The sequence below is a fragment of the Drosophila takahashii genome, chromosome 2R (assembly GCF_030179915.1).
Source record: "Drosophila takahashii strain IR98-3 E-12201 chromosome 2R, DtakHiC1v2, whole genome shotgun sequence".
In the NCBI taxonomy this organism is placed as follows: Eukaryota; Metazoa; Arthropoda; class Insecta; order Diptera; family Drosophilidae; genus Drosophila; species Drosophila takahashii.
The window spans coordinates 31335359-31354080 of NC_091679.1; the positions used below are offsets into that span (position 1 = coordinate 31335359).

Genomic DNA, 18722 nt, shown 5'->3' on the forward strand with positions numbered 1-18722 from the left:
GAAAATATTTCTTATTTCAAGAAAAATCACCCTAAATTAAACCAAATTTCCATCGGGATTTTTTAGAAAATTTTTCTAAATACACGGGCGAATCGCCAGCGGATACGATTTATGGGCGATTTTCTAAATCCACGGGCGAAAAGTCAGTTTTTTAGGGCGATTTAGGGTAAAAATTTCTATGAGTGTACGCATAACTGAAGGGAGGGCAAGTCGATTTGACCTCTCTCTAAAAAAAGTTTCCATTCATATTTAGTAATCAACCCCTGCAAGCCAGACAAATGTATCTGTTGCGGTATGTACAACACAAACTGCGCCGGCGTCATCATTTTTGTGAAGATTTTAGTACCTTTGCAACCACTGTGCTGCTGAGGAGATTCGATTGGTCAATTCCCAGTCAACCAATCCTGAGATATATGGAACATTGGAACGTCGTCATCGGCACTTAAGAGTAAACGAGTTTATTTGCCTTATGCGACTAAGATAAATTTAAAATTGATTTTAATAATATCTTTTTAAAATTTCGATTAAGAATGTTCTGTATATATTATTAAATATATTAAAAAATGGAATTACATCTTTTTGTAAACAAGTATTCCAAGTTCTTTGAGGAAAATTAGCTTTTCCTTGATCTGTGCGCGTAAGTCAAAATAAGATCAAAAGAAATACGAAACTCCCATTAAAACGTAATAATTAATATGCACATTTTGAATTCAATCACTCTGAAAATATAGTTTTTAAAAAAATAATAAGCTATTTTGTTGATACCCCAGTTAGTTAGCGAATGCACCCACCCAACCTACGTGGTAACATTGTCCAATAAAGCATTCTCTACATTTCATCTACACTGTTAAGGTAACATAGAAGAACTGCTTTATTTACACTGCTTTTTAATAAAAGAACACGTTTATTTTGTTTGTTTTAAACCATTTTTATTTCTAAAAAATTAACATGCCTTTTTTGTTTGTAGCTAGAATTATAATCACTAATTAAGTAAATGTTTTGTTTCTGTTCTTAATCCATTTGGTGTTTTTAATTGTTTTCTGTTCTGTATCGATTTAATTCTATTAAAATTTAACATGAAAGATCGCTAAAAATTGCTCAATTGTTACATTCAACGTTAAACGCCTTTTGATTTCAAAATGGATTGATTTGTGTAACAACTTGATAATATTGGATCAACAAAGTTAAAAACAAAAACAAAATTATGCCTATGTGGTAAGTTACCGAGTAGTAAATAGTAAATATTAACTGAACACAACAAACCATTTTTACACGTGTGAATTGGCTAGAGAAGAGCAAAATAAGGGGGTGATTGGTTACCATATATTGCTAAGTATATTAAGAAGAAGTTGGGAAGAACGTAATGTACATAATGTGCAAGTGCTGCAGGTGACCTTCTAATGTGCTAACGGATGAACAACAAAAAATGATTAACAAAAACCTTCGACTAAGAATTAAAGCTAGCTAAAAGTACAGATCAAATAACAGAAGAAGATGGGAACTAAACAATGTGATTGGCTTCGAATCCTCTTATTTTTCTTTACATACGTAAGCATTATGGATAAGTGTGTTATTTTCGCTAGAATTTGTGAACATCATGGACGGATGTTAATTTGAAGTAAAATTTAGCGCACAGTGGCGCCTTGCTGGCTGCATACAACCCGTGACGTCAGCAAAGGGGGGTGAGTTCGGGAATTGGGATTAGGATAAGGATTGGGATTTTGATTAGGAGGTTCCTGGGATCTCTTTTTCAAATTTTGATTTACACTAAAGTTAACTATACTAATCAACAGTTTCATGTCCAGTTGGTTGTTTGTACAGTGATCGCTCGTATCGTAGATGTAGATATCAGTATATCAGTATATGTATGTAATGCTATCATAGGCATCTAAGGCATAGTTTTGTCTAAACGATAAAGTTCATGTTACTCATATTTCGATTTACCAATTATTTACAACAATTTCGTATCACAATTGTAATTTTTGCATGTTTTTGTCTTGCTTGTTATTAAAAAATGTTCCTACGCTCCAGTTGTATGCAAACTTACGAGCAGCACTGTGCGAATATTCGAAATGTTATTCCACAATCGAAGAAACCCTCGATCGATGTTGTTGTTCTTTTTGTTTTTGTTTTTGTTGTTATTGTGTTACATTAGTTATTCAAACTAGGAGCTATGTAAAAGGTACGAGTATAATAATTGAATTCATAATTCGTTAACCCTCTGCTAAGCTAAAAGAATCTTTATCTGGATCTGAATCTGAATACGAATCTATATCTGTAGCTGTATCTGTGTGTATGTCTGCATCTGTTTCCTGTGTGAAAGTGGCGCATATAACCTGGCTATGTACGTATATATCCTGTTGTTAATCTGTAAATATATGAAGATATAGCTTCTCGTTTATATCCGCGTAATTAAACTTTCTGCTGTCGCATTAAACTCTGAAAACATAACAAATTTAAAGCCCTTCGCTGCAACTGTATAGGCATATATATCATATATATATCGGATATCAGATGTATCTATGTGAAGTGTGAACTGTGGATGTTTAAAACCATAAACTGCCACCTTTGAGGCGAGCCTTAACTATATGTATAATGCACTAAAACCGACTTAAGCGGACTCGCGTTGACGCAAGTGTTTTGCTGGCCAGTTGAACCGGCTGGAAATTATTGCCAAGTACTTAAGGACTAAACTACAAAACCTAATGCTGAATAAGACTACATAACAGGGTTGGTTTCTCCGGGAAGGTATATATGTTTGTATATCCATCGTTTTTGATTCCGCAATCTCGACTGCTCGACTGTTCGACTCCTCGACTCTTTAAGGGATTAGGTAACTACGTAGCTCTCATTTGATTTTCATACTCTCTGCATGCAGATCATAAAAATATGATGAGTTATCTCTAACTAACTATATATATGTAACGTAGACGTAAGTGTAAACGTAGAACTAGATGGTAAGTGTATAATTTGCTCTGAGCTTAACTGTGTGCCTGGTTGTGGAAAATCTCTCAAAATTGAGCTAAGTAAATATTCTGAATCTGCATTGATTCGAGAGGGGGACCATCCAGATCCCGAGCCGGCAAGCTCTTGGTCCTGCTCCTGGTTCCTACCAGGCCTACCAGGTCTACTTGCCGGCCAACTGTGGCTGCTATTGGTGGCTCTTGCTGAGCAGGTGCGAGTTGAACTCGTATACGTTGTTCAGCTGCTCGCCGCATATGTTGCACCGCCACGGATTGCTCTCGCAGTGGCAGCCCTTGTGCAGGAAGTAGAGCGTCTCGTCGGGGAACTCGATGCCGCAGAAGTGGCAGGTGAGGATTAGCTTGCGGTTGAGCAGCAGGTCTCCATCCTGGCCGGTCGACGTGATCGTTCCGTTGCAGATGGGCGTCGAGCTGGCGCCGTTCGAGGCATTGGGTGTCGCCGGAGCCGGGGGACCGCCGCCACCTCCGCTGCCACCGCTGCCGCCATTGAGCCCCGGCGATCCTCGACCCGATCCGTTGCTCAGGCTGTTGGACAGCACGGAGTTGTTGTTGTTATTGCTCTCCAGCGGTGTGGCATTCCGGGTGATCCGGTTGTTGGCCTTTGCGCAGATTCGTCGCTTGAGATCCTCGCGCAGGAGTGATTTCAGTGGCGAGACCTGGTTAGAATCGGTTGAATTAATAATGGTTTTGAAGATGTAATAATGGTTTGTACCTTGATCAGTGAGGTGATTCTGTTGTTGTTGTTGTTGCTACTGCTGTTGTTGTTATTATTGTTGGAAGCCTGTTCTGTGTCGCTGCTGGGATCACTGCCGTTCATCAGGTCCTTCTTGTCCATATCCTCCGCCATGGGCTCCTTTTGGTCATTGTAAAACAAAATTTGGTTATAATAATTTCATAAATACAGAGAGCCGAAAGTTTATTTACTAAATTAATGGAGTTTAAATATATTTTCTTTATCCCTTTTAAAATAAAGAAGTCGTATTTTATTTTATTTTAACATTATTTCTATAACAAAATGAAATAGCTAATAGGTATTTATTCAAGGCATTTGAAATTTAAAAAAGTTGGTCGCAAAATTTCATTTTACAGGTCAAGATCAAACGCTGAATCAAACACCAATATATAAGCCCTGGATCTCGGAAAGCCATAAAAGCTAGTTCAGCCAAATTAGGTATGCAGTCTTTTGTGATGCACAACAGGTTTTCGAAAATATTGTTCCGCCTTCGCATGCAGATGAAGTATAGAGTCGATCGTTCGCAGCTCGAACTTCCATATCTTGTATATGTTGTAGCTCTAAACTGTTTCTTTAACCATTTTAATTAGAAATTAAAATTGTCTGATCTTAAAGAAATCACAAAAATAATGTATGCCTATTTTTTAGATGGTTTTTGTTTTTCTGTTTTTAAACTTCAACTAACTTGAGTAACCAATTTAGTTCCCAAATACCTACGATAGTTATCTAAGTTCTGACAGTTACCATAAATTAACATTAAGATGTATCTACACATGGCACCTCTGATAATCCTCATAGATATCCGCCCAGTCAAATGCCAAGCGTTGATCTTTATTTATCGCCCCGATCTTGCAGCTCGTCAAACTCACCTGTTTGATGGGTATCAGACTGATCGACGGCGTTATGTGGTTCTCGTGGTGGTGATGGTGGTGGTGGTGGTGCGGATGCTGGTGGTGGCTCTTGAGGCCGCCACTCAGGCTGCTCGCTGTGGTGCTGGATGTGATGGGCGTGGCCTTTGTGTTGCAATCCATGGGCAGCTCCACTGGCGATTGCATGATGAGGGCTCGATCTTTCACCTTATCGCCATTGGACTCGGCATTTCCATTGCTAATGGAGTTGCAGTTGCTGTTGTTGCTCCCGCTAATGTTGTTATTGTTGTTGTTGGTAGCGCAGTTATTGTTATTGTTGTTGTTGTTGCCCTGTAATGCAGATTCACGCCAAACGCAAATCAGCTAGTTTATCGTTTGTAAGCGAGGGGATTGTTTGGAAAAGGGATAGCTTGCCAAGCAGCGATAGACTTACATTAAACAACTCCGTATTGCCGCTCTCGCCCAGCGTCGAGATCTCCACGTGGGGCGTGAGGAAGTGCATCGGAGGCGTGGCATTCTCCAGGGATCGCATGGACTCCCCGCTGTCGCTGGCCGGCGGAGCCACCTGTTGCTGCTGCTGCTGCTGTTGCTGCTGGGACTGAGATTGCACGGGCACGGGACTGAGTCCAGGTGGCACGTAACTAGCTGCCGCTGCAGCTGCCGCCGCCGAAGCCTGCGATTCGAGGGCCAAAAGCAGCGAGGAGGTGCCACCCGGGCCGGGGTTATCCAGATCGATGCCGTGCCGGTTGAAGAAGTGAATCCTCAGCGATTTCATCGATCCCGCCCGGTAGCTGCAGAGCGGGCACGTCTTCACCAGATCATGCTGGCCCACATGCTCGTTCTGGAAGTGGGCACGCATCGCTATCTGCCGCTGGAAGCCGCGATTGCAGATGGGACAGTGATAGGGCAGCGTCTTGGTGTGCGTGGTGAAGTGCTCCGCCAGGTGATCCTTGCGGAAGAACCGCTTCTGGCACACCCGGCACTCGTACGGCTTGACCCCGGTGTGCCGCATCTTGTGGCGTCGCATGTTGGCGCCGTTGGAGAACTTCATGTTGCACACATCGCACTCGAAGACCTTGCGGGAACTGCTATTGCCGCCACCACCGCCTCCTCCTCCTCCGCCGCCGCTATTTCCCGCCGGCGAGGAGCTGGCCGAGGAGCTGGAATTGTTGCCCGTCTCCTTGCCGCCGCCCTCCATGTGACCCAGGCTCATGTTCTCCGGCTCCTGCAGATCCTCGCTCTTCAGCCGCGCCGATGCGGCCGCCGCTGCTGCCGCCGCCGCCGCCTGACCCGCCAGGCACTGGACCACATGGAGCAGCAGGGATGCCCGCGAGCTGGTCTCGAAGCTGTCGCAGCGCTCGCAGCGGAAAGTCATGGGCGGCGAGTGGGGGCCGGTGCTGAGATTCGTGGGCGTGGGCGTCGGCGATCGCGGCTCCTGGAGCTCCGATTCGGAGGCGGATGAGGCGGCTTCCTTGAGGCTGCGCAGCGCCATCGCATTGTGATGCAGCAGGGCCGCCGTGGTGGGCGTCATGTCCACAATGATGCCACCACCCACCGTCGGACTGGGGTCCTTTAGGGCCAACTCCATGCCGCTGGCTGCCGTACTGATCGTTTCGGCCATCTGGAAATGAAGAACGATAATGGTTTTAGATCTCACTCAAAGAATATGAATATATGAATATAGAAATTAAATTTATTTTGGTTGAAAATTATTATTATTTATAGACACATTTTAGGAATTGTAAGTATTTGAATTAATTACTATTGAAGGATATTAACACCCCTTTTTTCGCTCAGTGCGAATCAGATTAGTCCAGACCACGCCCGAAAATCGATGACAAGCTGTGGTTGCTATTTTTGTTGCTTTATTTTGCAGTCAGTTTTTGGCATTTCAAGTGCTTCCAACCCAGAGACCCAAGCCCAAACTCAGACTTCGACTCTAATAAGCCAAATTGGTGTCAGCGTCGCAGCTTCGTGGGATGAGGGGGCCATGGGGGCCGTGGGGGAGCGGTTAGGGGTAAGGGGAACCTGCGGAGAATTCGCCAAGAACCAAACCGCCAACAACCACATCGACACCGACCATTTTTGGGCGGCCTTGTTGCTGTAGTTGTTTGCCGGCGTTGACGTTGACTTCGTGCTATGAAAATACCAAAGTTATTGGGGCCAATTACTGGTCTTGCAGGTGGGCAATCATTTGGACACCCAAACACACACACACAGAAATCGCTGCCCCGAACCAGAGATGGGGACCAACCGCACCAACAAAAACCAAGCAAATCATTCAAAAGTTTGCGGCAAACACAATGGCAACTAAATGGCATTTGGCACAAAATTTTGGCGTTGCTTAGGCCAAACTTAAAGAAGATATTCTTGTTTCAAACAAAAACGTTAGATCAAATATAACCTAAATAAATGGTATTCTTAATCTGCTGTTAAAGAAATTAAAATGAAATTATGGGTTCATATATAAGAGCATTTCGAAGAAGACTTTAAAAAAATGTTAGCATAAGACAATTTTTTAACCATCCTAATTATACCGACCCAGAAAAACATCTTTTTTATAAATTAGGCTTCATCGAAACTCCAAGGTACTTTCCAAAAAAAGAGTTTATAATTAAAGTTTCGAGTTTCGGCCCATTGTGCAACTTTGGCTTAGTGACGCATGTCACCCGTCGTCTGACCCGGGTTTTGGCAATAGGTCAAATGTGGATACCCATAGACAGTTGTAGGTACCGCCACATATGCACAGGTGCGGATGTGCGGATGTGTGGGGCGTCCGAGTGAGTGTATGTATATCGGGCAGCGTATAAATCATCATCCATAATCATTCGACAGAGCTGGCCAAGCTCTTCTCGCAGCTAATTTAATTCAACCTTGAATGCTTGTGCATTAGCATTAGCCAGATCACAAAAGCCAAGAGCCATGGGGTTCGACCTCAGCCCCGACCAGCTTCCCTATGCCCACATGCGGCCAAAGAGATATATGCGAGTGGTTGGTTGTGCATTTCTGGCCAGGTCAGCACTCTGAAAAATGAAATGTGTGTCGTAGGCCCATTTTCGAGGCATCTACATAATTACAAATTCACTTTTTCGATGCTACACCACCGCGCTGGCGAACGGGTTTTTCGCCACGAAACTTCTTTTTCGGGCCAGGCCACTTAAATGTTGTAAACTTGTAAGCATTAGCTCGCACCGAGCGCAAAACAACAAAACCAAAAACAAAAACCAAAACTTAAAACGCTGAAAAACGCACAAAAGTCGGTTTGCATTTTCAGTAATTATGAGGCGCTGTTGGCTTTGGCATTATAAATGCCATAGTTGCCAACCCAATGGAGTCATTGGGTCAAGTTTTAGAGTGCAACTGGGTCAGGCTTTATCATTATTATCATTATCGCCACCACCTCGCCATCATCATCATCATAATCTCTGGCCAAGCGATGGCTAACATACGACCCAACCTGGGGATTCGGGTCTTTGGTCTTTGGGGTGTCCCGCATTTTCACTTGCCCACCGTGCTGTTCCCAATTCGAAGCCCCGAAAGCCGAAAGCAAAAGAAAATATAAAGCGTCGCTTGGGCTTTGAGCCGCTCTGGAAATGAGAAATGGTAGGAGAAATGCGAAATGGGAGCACACACACAAGTGAGCGACATAATTGGAGCGCCCTGAGAGCCCTTAATGATGTCGCACACTGTCCACCGGTCGGCCATAAAGGTGCGCCCACGTGGGCGGATTTTTGTTCGGGTTAGGGTGGTCTAAAACGGGTGCCGCCGAGAGATCGAATAAAACCATGACGTTCTTTCAAGTTGCCAAAATATTGCAGCTGCTAAGTTGTTTATACGTATGGAATATATTCTGATATTTCTTAGTTAAAAAAGGTAATTTGCAAAATTCTAAGAAACCTGATACACATTTCAAAAAATTATTCAAAAAATGCCAATGATTCTTTATGCTTGCATTCAACTGATGTTGTTATATGTTTGTAAAATTTTTTGATGAAATTAAATAAATAGAATTTTGTTTAACTTTATAAAGAAATAATTGGTTTTGTTGCATTTACATATTTTAAGTAAGTCAAAATGATTCGAAATTCCAACACTGCGTATAAGTAATATTTACGTTGCGTATGAGTAATTTTTTATAGTAACCCAGTTTTGAGATTTTACATTTTATCGATTTATTTGAAAACTTTAAGCCACAGGACCTTACATTGTGGATAGTGTTGTATCCTCAGGGTTGGGCGATTGGGTTGTTGTCAGCATTTTAAAGTGCACTCAAAATGTATGCTATACATTTTTTTAAGCATCCTTTTATAAGGAAAGCGTTTTTTGAAATATTTATAAATTGAAAATAAATATTATTTTGTTTTAATAAGAAATTCAAATGAAACTGGAAAATCATTTAAGAAAATATTAATTTAATTTAGGTAAGTTCCAAATTCCATATCGCTGACTTAAAGCCACTGTGCGTTGGCTTGTAGGCCAAATGAATCTTTTGCATAGCCTTAGGCCGCGGCGCACGATTCCCATTCAAATTTAAATCAAAAGCTAGTTTATTAGCATTGCATTGACCAGTGGGGAATTCGAGTTGCTGTTGTTGCTGGAAGTTGTGGATCAAAAACGGAATGGGAGTCGGAATTGGATTTGGAAGCGAGGTAGAAGTGGAGTTGAAAACGAAGACGGACGCATCTTTTTGAAGGCGATTGACTTTCGAAGGCTGGATCTTCATGCAAAATAGACCATATAACAGATTTGACCTTAGCAGCGTTTTTTTTCCTTTTACCGGTTTTCCAGCGTGGGAAGGGCGGGGAGATCGCCTTTCGTCACGCAACAAAATGAGTCAGTCGGTCGATGGAGTTGCTTTTGTTTTTGTTCCCTCCTTTGGCAAATCAATGAAGCATTCCCAAAAAGAAAAAGAAAATAACAACGACAACAGCAACAACAAGCGGGTAACATGTGCGTCGAAATGAGAACAAGAACAGAGCGAAAAAGAGAGAAGCGGGAGAGAGAAAACCACTTTCCCATGGTGACACACTTTTATGCTACGTGCTGTTTTGCTACTTTTGCCGCTGCTTTGGCTGCTGCTGCAGCAGCAACAACAACAAGCGACGACCCGACTCCCATAATAGAAAGTGGAACAGGAATTTCCCCCCTCTATCAATGCCAGAGAGCGCACGGCGATGATTTCATTTCGGTTTTGGCCTGGCCTGCACTCATTGCGAAACACTTGCCACGGCCAACAAGCAACGGGCAGCAGCAGCAACAACAACGCAAGAAAATCAAGAAACGGGCGCAAAAAAGTGGGGAAAAAAATAGTTCAGTGGGAGCCGAAAGCAGCTGAGCGAACTTTGGAGCTCTCTGTGTACAGCCGCTCTCTTCCACACTGAAAAAAAGCCGGGAGAACTTTAATGGCGCAAAGGTGAAATTTTAATTTTATGTGCCAGACACAATGTTATCTAAGCAAGTACAATGTACGATTATACCGATTTTTTTCGACCAAATTCGAACTGTTATACATGTCGTATGAGTAATTTTAAAGCAAACTTTGAAGACGTTTCGCAAGGTCTAAATCTCGAAAAAAATTGTTTTGTTTTCACATATGTACATTTTTTTAATAATTTAATATACCATGTTAAGGGGTGAGAAAAGAATTTCATTTTTTGGACCGCCCTAAAGTACATATGATTTTCCTGGAATGTAAATTTAAGATTTAATTTTCAAATTGTCTTAAGAGGTTTTAATTTCATTGGGAATTTTATCTGGTTACAAAAGCTTGTATCAAATTATTTCTTTAGTTTTTAGACCGGCAAAATGATTTTTTTTTTAATTTTAACATCAATCTATTTAAAACACTTGTTATTTTAAATTGATTATCTGCTTTTCTTTCCATGTGGCAGCCAAAAGCCAGCTGAGCGAATGTTGCATCTCTCTGTATACAACCGCTCTCCCCATCTCGGCTCCCACGCTCTTTCTCCCACTCTCTCTCGTTCGGCAAGTGCAGCGCATGTCCCGTTTTTGTTTATGCTTTTCTCACACCCGCACCGCTCTCCCTGGTTGTTGTGGTTGTTGCAGGTGCATGCTTTTTGCTCTCGCTGCAGTTGCAATTTTGTAGCATTAGGCGCGTGAATTAATTTCTAATTGATGGGACCAACAACCATGCTCTGCCCCACTTCCGATTCCCAGAGAGAGAGTCCGCCTGCCGCTCTGCTCTCTTTGGTAAGTGGCTAGCGTATAATTTTTGTTGTGTGTTGACCTAATTATACGCTCATTTTGATTCACTTGATTTTCTCTGCACACAAACACTGGGAAACACACACAAACACACTGGGCACGAACGTTTCGTCACTGCGACAAGTGGAGCAGGCGGCGACGCCGGCAGCGACGCCGGCAGAGGCAGCAGCTTGTGGCAGCGACCGTAATTTCTTGTGGTTACTGGGACGCAAAAACAAATACAAAATATAAATAAGGTGGGATACGCCCCCTCAAAACTCACACTACTATGCGTTCTTTTAGCAAATGCACCAAATTAGAAAATCTGCCAATAAATTCCCGATTCCGAAATTTCGAAATACCGAATTAAACTGACACGAACTGAATCCAAACTGCAATTGCTGGTGGGAATGGATTTGGATGTGGAAGTCCCACCAAATGCATCTGTATCTGTGTACGTATTCTGTGTCTGTCTCCGTTTTGTTTGGGACGGAAATGCCAGGGCTGGCGTCCAAAGGGGGGGCACCACTTCAGGTGAGTCAGAGTTCAAAGGGGTGGGGGATCCGATAGTTATTACCTACATTTATTTCTGCACTGAGAGAAGTTATTATCCAATCATATAAAGCTAATGTGTGTTTAAACAAACTTTTATAAAAGTTATACAAAAGTTATCTTAAAATTAACCCATATGAACTATTGCCTTTCAATGCAGTTTAATTTAGCCCTAAAATTAATATTCTTTATTTTTTATAAAAAAATTTAACATTTTATTAGAATAAAAACAAATAAAATATTGTCTAAAGAAAATAAAAAATATATCGATTTAAATTGCAATATTATTTACTGTTTTGAAATACACACATTTACCATACTCAGTTATTAAGGTTTTAAAAATGGAAGTAAAAGGATGCATAAAAGTTCACTTTGTTGGACAAAAATTATTAACTGGTAGGGAACTTTTAAGAATTCGAAATGTTCTTTCCTTAGTCGTAATAAACTTTTCTTTAAAGTTTAAAGTTTACGCAAGCCATAAAGTCTAACGGCCACTTCATCCGTAAGATGGAAAATTCGAATCACCGAACGTGATCTTCCCTAAGCATTTTTGTAGAATTACAAAAATCTGTAGAAATTTTCCATCTTTGGTGAGCGTAAAACACTTAATTTCAGATTTGGTTTTAATAACTGCATACACATATATTTTCCCAAAGCATAAACCAGTCAACTGCTGTTTGAAGATCTACGTTTTGGGGAATGCTTGATTTTGAAGGCCTTCTTTTTTCGTTGGGTTATTCTCCCATGAAGAGTGGATGTGGATGTGGATCCCCCTTGGCGCCAAACACCACTGGCGAAGATTTGCCAATCGTTTGGCTCTCCGGCACAATCCACCAATACACCGATGCCCAGAGAGCCGCCACTCACTCGCACACACACAAACACACAACCGATGGCACAGAGACACAGATCAGCCGCAGCAGCAACAACAAGACACAGCAGAATTTGAAATTAGGTCAACAGGTTTGGCTGCTTGTAGTGGTGGGCCAGTTACTCGAGCGTATGCCGTCGTCTTTGCCTACGACCTCGGCTGTCATCATCGAGGGGGGGAAGGGAGGGGATGGGGGATGGCGGGGGATGAGGGAGCAGAGGGAGCAGCAGCAGCAGCAGCACCAACAACATCCAAGCTATCGCCGCCAACGCAATATGCGTTCCGTTCCGTTCGCTCGTCGTTTATTGCACCACAGTTCGTGCAGTCTGCAGTTTGCAGTGCAGTTTGCAGTTGCTGTGGGGGAGATGCACTCGCACACACAGTCGCACACAGGCACACACATCCGAATTGAGCACACTGCAGTGTGGCTGTGTGGGTGGGTGGGTAGCAAGGGTGGTGGGTGGTTGGTTGGGGGTAGGGGCAAAAGAGGGTTGTCCGCCTGTCACTGTGTGCGTGTGTGCTGCTTTTGGGGAATGAGCCAGGGATGCAGAGCATCATTCTGGCATCCCAAATGCAAGAGACAAATTGGGAATCGATAAGGGAGGCGGAATGAATTGGAAGTGCCACAGTAAAGACCCTCTAAATGGCAACCACTCTAAAATATAAATTCATAATCCGGTGGGATTCTTAGTTTTCCTATAATTCTGGCTTAAAAAACTATTTTAGTTGCTTTCTTATATTGATCTTCTGTTAATTTCTTATGACCATAACATATGGTTACATATGGTTTCCCTTTAATTTTTATGAAATCCTTTCTAAATGCGCTACGCCCTATAAACCCAGTTCTTAACATAAAGTTATAAAGAAGAGAAACTTTTTGTGGAAGTTTTTAATTTGTTGAAAGCTTAGGCACAGTTCTATGAATCGCAGATTTGTATTCAAACTCTTAGTTCTGAATAATTTTTTATCATTAGAACAAATAGATGGAGATAATAATATATTCAACTTGTTTATAAAAGTCTTTAAAATAAATAATTTTTTAAATCTAAGCTTTGGGCAACATATCTTTAAGGGAAAAGCGTTCTTAGGTGGGTTCCGTTTCAGCTTTATTTAAACCATATCGAATATAGAAACAGGTGTGACTGGCGTTTCAAAATGCCCAAACCCCTTCTTGAATGGGCAGGTAGCAATCTTCTGGTTGGAAACTATTGCGAAAACGCGCATATGTTCTGAAATGGAAACTCAACGCGGAGCCGACTGGCGAGACCAACTCGAGTTTCTGATTTGATTTCGATGCAGCCAAGAGATTTCCACATACTTCTTAGTTGGTTTCTGTGTCACAATCACACAGACGAGGTGGCTGAGGTGAAGGAACGAGGTACGGGGAATGAGGGATGGGGGAGGGACGGGGACGGACCAAGTAATGAGCTCCCAGAGAGCTGCAGCCATCGCCATCGCCACCTGCAGCAGCGACGGAGGCGTCGCAGCCACCGAAGCCGGAGCAGATAATCCCAGTAGAAATTGAAACTAGCTGCGGCAGGTTTAGAAACTGGTATAGAAAAACGCCAGCCACAGCCGCAAAGGCAGAAACAGCAGCACACATAGGCAATCGACCTTGTAGGAGTGTATTTTGTCTTGGAGCATGCCCGTAAACTGGGCCAACGCGATTGCACTGAAATCAGGTGGGCGTGACGTAGGTAAATACAGTGCAACTCCCCGATATTGAATTCGGAGTAACTCCATATGGCTTTTGTGTCTTTAGGGCTGGAGGAATTATCGTATGCTATTTTGATTGGGTGAAGAAATAACAAGAAACCAATCTCATGAAAGGCAACTTGAAGAAGTTGAAAGTATTTGTAAAATTAATTAAAATAATACGTCTTATACTGAAAATCTTGCAAGATTAACTAAAAATCTAGAAAAAATCTTATTCTAGTATTGCATAAAATGCGAAAAAGATTCTTAAATTTGAATTAAAAGTCCCCAAAAATATAGTTATTAAAAGTGACAAACCATTTTCAAATTGGAAACAAGTTTACTGAAGATTAACTAAAAATTTAGAAAATACTTCATCTTGTTATAGGATCGCATAAAATGTGAATAATTTCTTAAATTCCCATTAAAAGTCTCCATAAATAGAGTTATTAAAAGTGACAGATGGTGGGGTCACCTATGGAAGTTTGACTGTATGTTGGCCAATAAAAGCGTTAGTGTGTGCGTGTGGGAAAGCTGGCTGTACCCTTGGCGCCCATTAATCCATGGCGGAAAATCCACGAAAATCTGTCGCAATCCGACAGATATCCGAAATAGCCAGGCGCTCGCAGGAGTTTCGTAATTACATACCCGCTAAAATAAAAGAGCGGCAGCCTTGGCTTCTGATTTTCAGTTTCTTTTTCTCGGTTTTTAGCTTTTGAGTTCTTTGGTTCTTCGGTTTTTTCGTTCAGTTTTTTCTTTTCGTTTTTACTTAGCATTAGCACAGCTGGAGTCTTTTGCAATGCTCTCGAAAAAAAGAAACGCGTTGGGTGTTTGGCAATTTTAGATTTCAAAATACCACAAGGTGCATTCTAACACACACACACACACACACACAGGCACTGGCGCGCGCTCTCTCACACAAACACTAGGGCATTATTGCAGTTCTTGGATCTATGTTTCTCAATGGATTCCATGGAGCGGGGGCATTACTTTTGCAATTTGCAATTTGCGTACACTGCGGAGTCGAGTCGCGGATTATTCAACCAACTAACCTCCCACAAAAACGGCAACTGGAACACAACAACAATCGCTGTGGATGTGGTTGTGGATGTGGATGCACTCGAAACAACGCGAACGTGAACGCGAGATGCCGAATGGATATGGATTCGAAAACCAAACCGAAATCGAAATTACGCGCAGCTCAAAAGGGCAAGAGTTAGCTTTGGGCCCCAAATAATAATAATAATAATAACAACAATAATAATAATAAAACTGTCAGTGGACAACGCGCGCTCGGAGGCCACATCCGAATGGGCCAAAAGACGAATCCACTCTGAGCGGATTCGGATTCGGAATCGGTATCTCTCGGAATCGAGACTCTAGCTCCGCCGACGCTGCCGCTGCCCGCGTCGCTGTCGGCGTCGCTGCCCGTGGCGCTCGGTAAAACAAAAACAACTCAAGCGATTCCGATTCCTCAAGGCCTACTATTTAGGCCAAAAAATAATGTACCACCACAGCAACTACAGCAGCAGCAGCAGCAGCAGCAGCGGCAGCAACTCGTTTCTTACAGAAATGTAAACGTTCTAATTGAGTTCTCATTTATGGCCCGCTACACCGACTGTGCAACTGAGTGCTAGTACTTGTTGTTGCAATGCCTTAAACCATCGGAAAATGTTTTTATCCGGCTGGCATAACCATTTTCAAATTGGAAACAAGTTTACTGAACCCTGCTAACTTGGCTTTTTCACCAAGTGCAGCGACTCTCGTCGTTTTCATTTAAAATCACTTGTCTCAGTGGGACTGTCGATTAAATGTCCATTAAAAAAATATCTTGGGCATCATGTTTCTTAAAGATCATGCAATTTTTCAATGACCTATTATAAAGATAAATGTATAAACCACACAACTCTATGTTGAACAACAACAATATATTTACCTAATTACTCCTGTACTATATTAAGAAACCGAATTAAGCAGAAGAGTTTTAACCTATAGGCCAATCTTTACATTTCTTATAAAATTAGCTTTTGCTGTACATCCTTAATACGAATATATAAAAGTTATTTTACAGATTATAAATAAAATACAATTTTGTGTTTTAAAGAAATTAACTAATTTAAAAAATCACATCATCTTTAGAAAAGTGTCCTACCGGTGTCTCCTGAAATAACTTTTGTTTAGACCTTGTTTAATTAGCATTTTCCTTTATTCAGTTAGTATATTTACATGTCTTATCATCTTATAAGCTGGTTGTCATGAAACAAATGGCTAAGCAAAAAGTAATTATATATACGAATATGCATTCTCGGTGCCATGTGCTCCAAGAACTTATTTAAAGAAATTATGAGCGCTTAAATAAATTTACAAAATAAATAATATATCTCAAAGTTAAGATGAGCCTTACTGAGTGGTGAAATCTTTGATCCATATTTTTCCAAGGGGAGTTCGACCAGAACGTTACGGTTTGAAAGTCTGACGGTTTCAGGTGCTACGCAAGCCGAAAATAACCTCATTAATGTGGAAAGAACAGAACGTACAGAAGAGTTCCAAAAACCGGTTTGGCTTTGTATTCCTTTCATTGAGATAAGCTTTGCAAATAAAATATATGAAAATTGTGACAAAATCATCAGCTATTCCCAATCACAGTCTGGCTCGCTTTTTTGAAACCGTTGAATCTTCCTCCTGAAATCATGGTTCCTTTTATGATAGCGGCGCTTTAACGTATTGAATGCATCTCTGATATCGGCAACGTAATCCGATTCGGTGTATCCATCTGTTTTTAAGACTCCTAAAAATAAGAGGTTAAAAAGCAATTAACTTAGGTGTTAATTGATTGATTATTTCAAAAAAAGATTCAATTTAATTTAACCAATCAAATAAAAATTCCTAAGTTTTGAAGCTATCGGGATTAAACTTTCCCAAACGTTTTCTTTCTATTGCAGGTAGTATATAACTAGCCGGATCGGACAACTATATCTTATAGCTCCCATAGAATGGTTGAAAAAGTAAAGCAAAAAAAATTAAGGATTCGTTGATTTTTATTGTGTTGTTTTCTACTCTGGGATATATATTTTTAAATATTTTAGAATTTTAAATTAAATGAATTAAACAAAAATCAAACGACTATTATATGGCTGACATAGGAAGAATCGAAAAATCAATTTGTTGTTGTATTCTACTCTGGGATATATATTTTTAAATATTTCAGAATTTTAAATTAAATTGAACAAAAATCAGACGATTATTATATGGCTGACATAGGAAGAATCGAAAAATCAATTTGTTGTTGTCTTCTACTCTGGGATATATATTTTTAAATATTTCAGAATTTTAAATTAAATTTAACAAAAATCAGACGATTATTATATGGCTGACATAGGATGAATCGAAAAATCAATTTGTTGTTGTCTTCTACTCTGGGATATATATTTTTAAATATTTCAGAATTTTAAATTAAATTTAACAAAAATCAGACGACTATTATATGGCTGACTAGGAAGAATCGAAAAATCAATTTCAAAATAATCCGAAAACAGATAATATTTTGATTATTATTTCCTATTAGTAGTAACATAATTTTTTCAGCTTTGGCATTGCCTTCAGAAATTTATGAAATACTTTTTGTTTAAATCACCTAAAAGTTGTCAGCCTTAGGGTAATTTTCTCGTCCGTTTGTTGAATTTAAAGTAGGGTTACAACTTTGAAATCGTATGAGAAATCAGAGTTTAAACCTTCTTTTAAATTTAACAAGCGGAAGAGAAAAGTTGCTATACAAATTTACCCAAAGATTGGCTTGGTATAACGACTTGGTATTCTTTTCAGTGCACAAATCGGAGACTTTAAAAGTGAGACGCTAAGAGACTGTATAAAAAGGGTATTTGGCTTAAGAAATCGCTTAGCTTAGGTAAAATATGACAATTGAATAATATAAGATTGTAATCACCATACTGCAGAAGCTTACTTACCAAAAATGGTTTTATTTAGGTGTTTGTACTGCTTAAAGGACTGTTTGGTGCTCACACCATCGTAGTTGTATGCCATTAGAACATTGTACTCGAACAACTTTGAAAAGTTCTTCTTCAGCGGTTCTATTCGTCCTTCTGGTCTTAAAATCCGGCGAATAAGGTTTGCCTGAAAAGTAGTAAACTGGTGACTACCATAATAGCATAACTATTTTGTTTGCAACTCACATATTTATTGCCCGGCTCGGAGAGATTGTCGTCTAGATTCTGGAGCTCTTCAGGATCCGTCACCGGGAAATAATCCACCTCGACCTTGTACTGATCACCGGTTGTCCTATTGCGAGCCACCTGGCAAACAAGTGTCAGGATCTGATTTTGATTCTCCAGGATTTCATCCAGTTTATTTTGCAACACCGCTAGTTTATCTTCCAGGGACTCCTTGTCGGGCAACAGGGGATCGTCCTCGGTCAAAAAATCGGTGTACTTCTGCTTGCTCATTCCGAAATAGTTGCGAGCTTAACTAGACCATCCTTTAATACAAATAACCATAAATTCCTTTTGTACACAAAAACGTTTATGTTTTGTTGCCGATAGTCCTAGATTTATTCGATTTTTCATTGCCTATTCGATATACTAACCTGATTAACCGGAGCTCCGAACCAACGGAGCCTTTTCTGAAATTTTCAACGAAATCTGTTTAGAGTTTTTAATTTGTAGTGTAACTACATTTTTGTATAATAGCTGCGATTAATATAAATGTCGAGCAATGGCAGAAATAAATTCAAATTTAAAAAACAATCAGAACGGTTTGAGTCACTGCTAGGCTGGAGCAACGCGAGCCCAGGGTTGCATGCG

The 18722-nt window shown here is 40.8% G+C and overlaps 2 protein-coding genes across 3 annotated transcripts; both read right to left on the reverse strand.

Moving 5' to 3' along the window:
* Positions 1 to 916: 916 nt before the first annotated feature.
* Positions 917 to 15231, reverse strand: LOC108055072 (ikaros family zinc finger protein). 2 transcript variants are annotated; one of them, XM_017138269.3, is made up of 5 exons: positions 14958 to 15231; positions 5017 to 6204; positions 4584 to 4913; positions 3694 to 3834; positions 917 to 3637 (listed from the first exon to the last, which is right to left on the reverse strand). In XM_017138269.3, exons 2-5 carry the CDS (start codon positions 6202 to 6204, stop codon positions 3152 to 3154), a joined length of 2145 nt encoding a protein of 714 aa, XP_016993758.2. In that variant the 5' UTR covers positions 14958 to 15231; the 3' UTR covers positions 917 to 3151. The 2 variants fall into 2 exon arrangements, with proteins under 2 accessions (XP_016993758.2, XP_016993757.2); XM_017138268.3 differs by having other exon boundaries at positions 4584 to 4946.
* Positions 15232 to 16089: 858 nt separating this feature from the next.
* Positions 16090 to 18473, reverse strand: LOC108055021 (uncharacterized). The gene is made up of 3 exons (XM_017138191.3): positions 18096 to 18473; positions 17871 to 18036; positions 16090 to 16693 (listed from the first exon to the last, which is right to left on the reverse strand). Exons 1-3 carry the CDS (start codon positions 18363 to 18365, stop codon positions 16536 to 16538), a joined length of 594 nt encoding a protein of 197 aa, XP_016993680.3. The 5' UTR covers positions 18366 to 18473; the 3' UTR covers positions 16090 to 16535.
* Positions 18474 to 18722: the final 249 nt, after the last annotated feature.

Coding starts and splice junctions, on each gene's coding strand:
- LOC108055021 (XM_017138191.3), bottom strand. CDS start 18,365: ATGAGCAAGCAGAAGTACACCGATTTTTTGACCGAGGACGATCCCCTG. Junction 18,037..18,095: donor CCGAGCCGGGCAATAAATAT/GTGAGTTGCAAA, acceptor ACTACTTTTCAG/GCAAACCTTATTCGCCGGAT. Junction 16,694..17,870: donor CCTAAATAAAACCATTTTTG/GTAAGTAAGCTT, acceptor TCTTATTTTTAG/GAGTCTTAAAAACAGATGGA.
- LOC108055072 (XM_017138268.3), bottom strand. CDS start 6,204: ATGGCCGAAACGATCAGTACGGCAGCCAGCGGCATGGAGTTGGCCCTA. Junction 4,947..5,016: donor GCAATACGGAGTTGTTTAAT/GTAAGTCTATCG, acceptor ACGATAAACTAG/CTGATTTGCGTTTGGCGTGA. Junction 3,835..4,583: donor GTCTGATACCCATCAAACAG/GTGAGTTTGACG, acceptor AATGACCAAAAG/GAGCCCATGGCGGAGGATAT.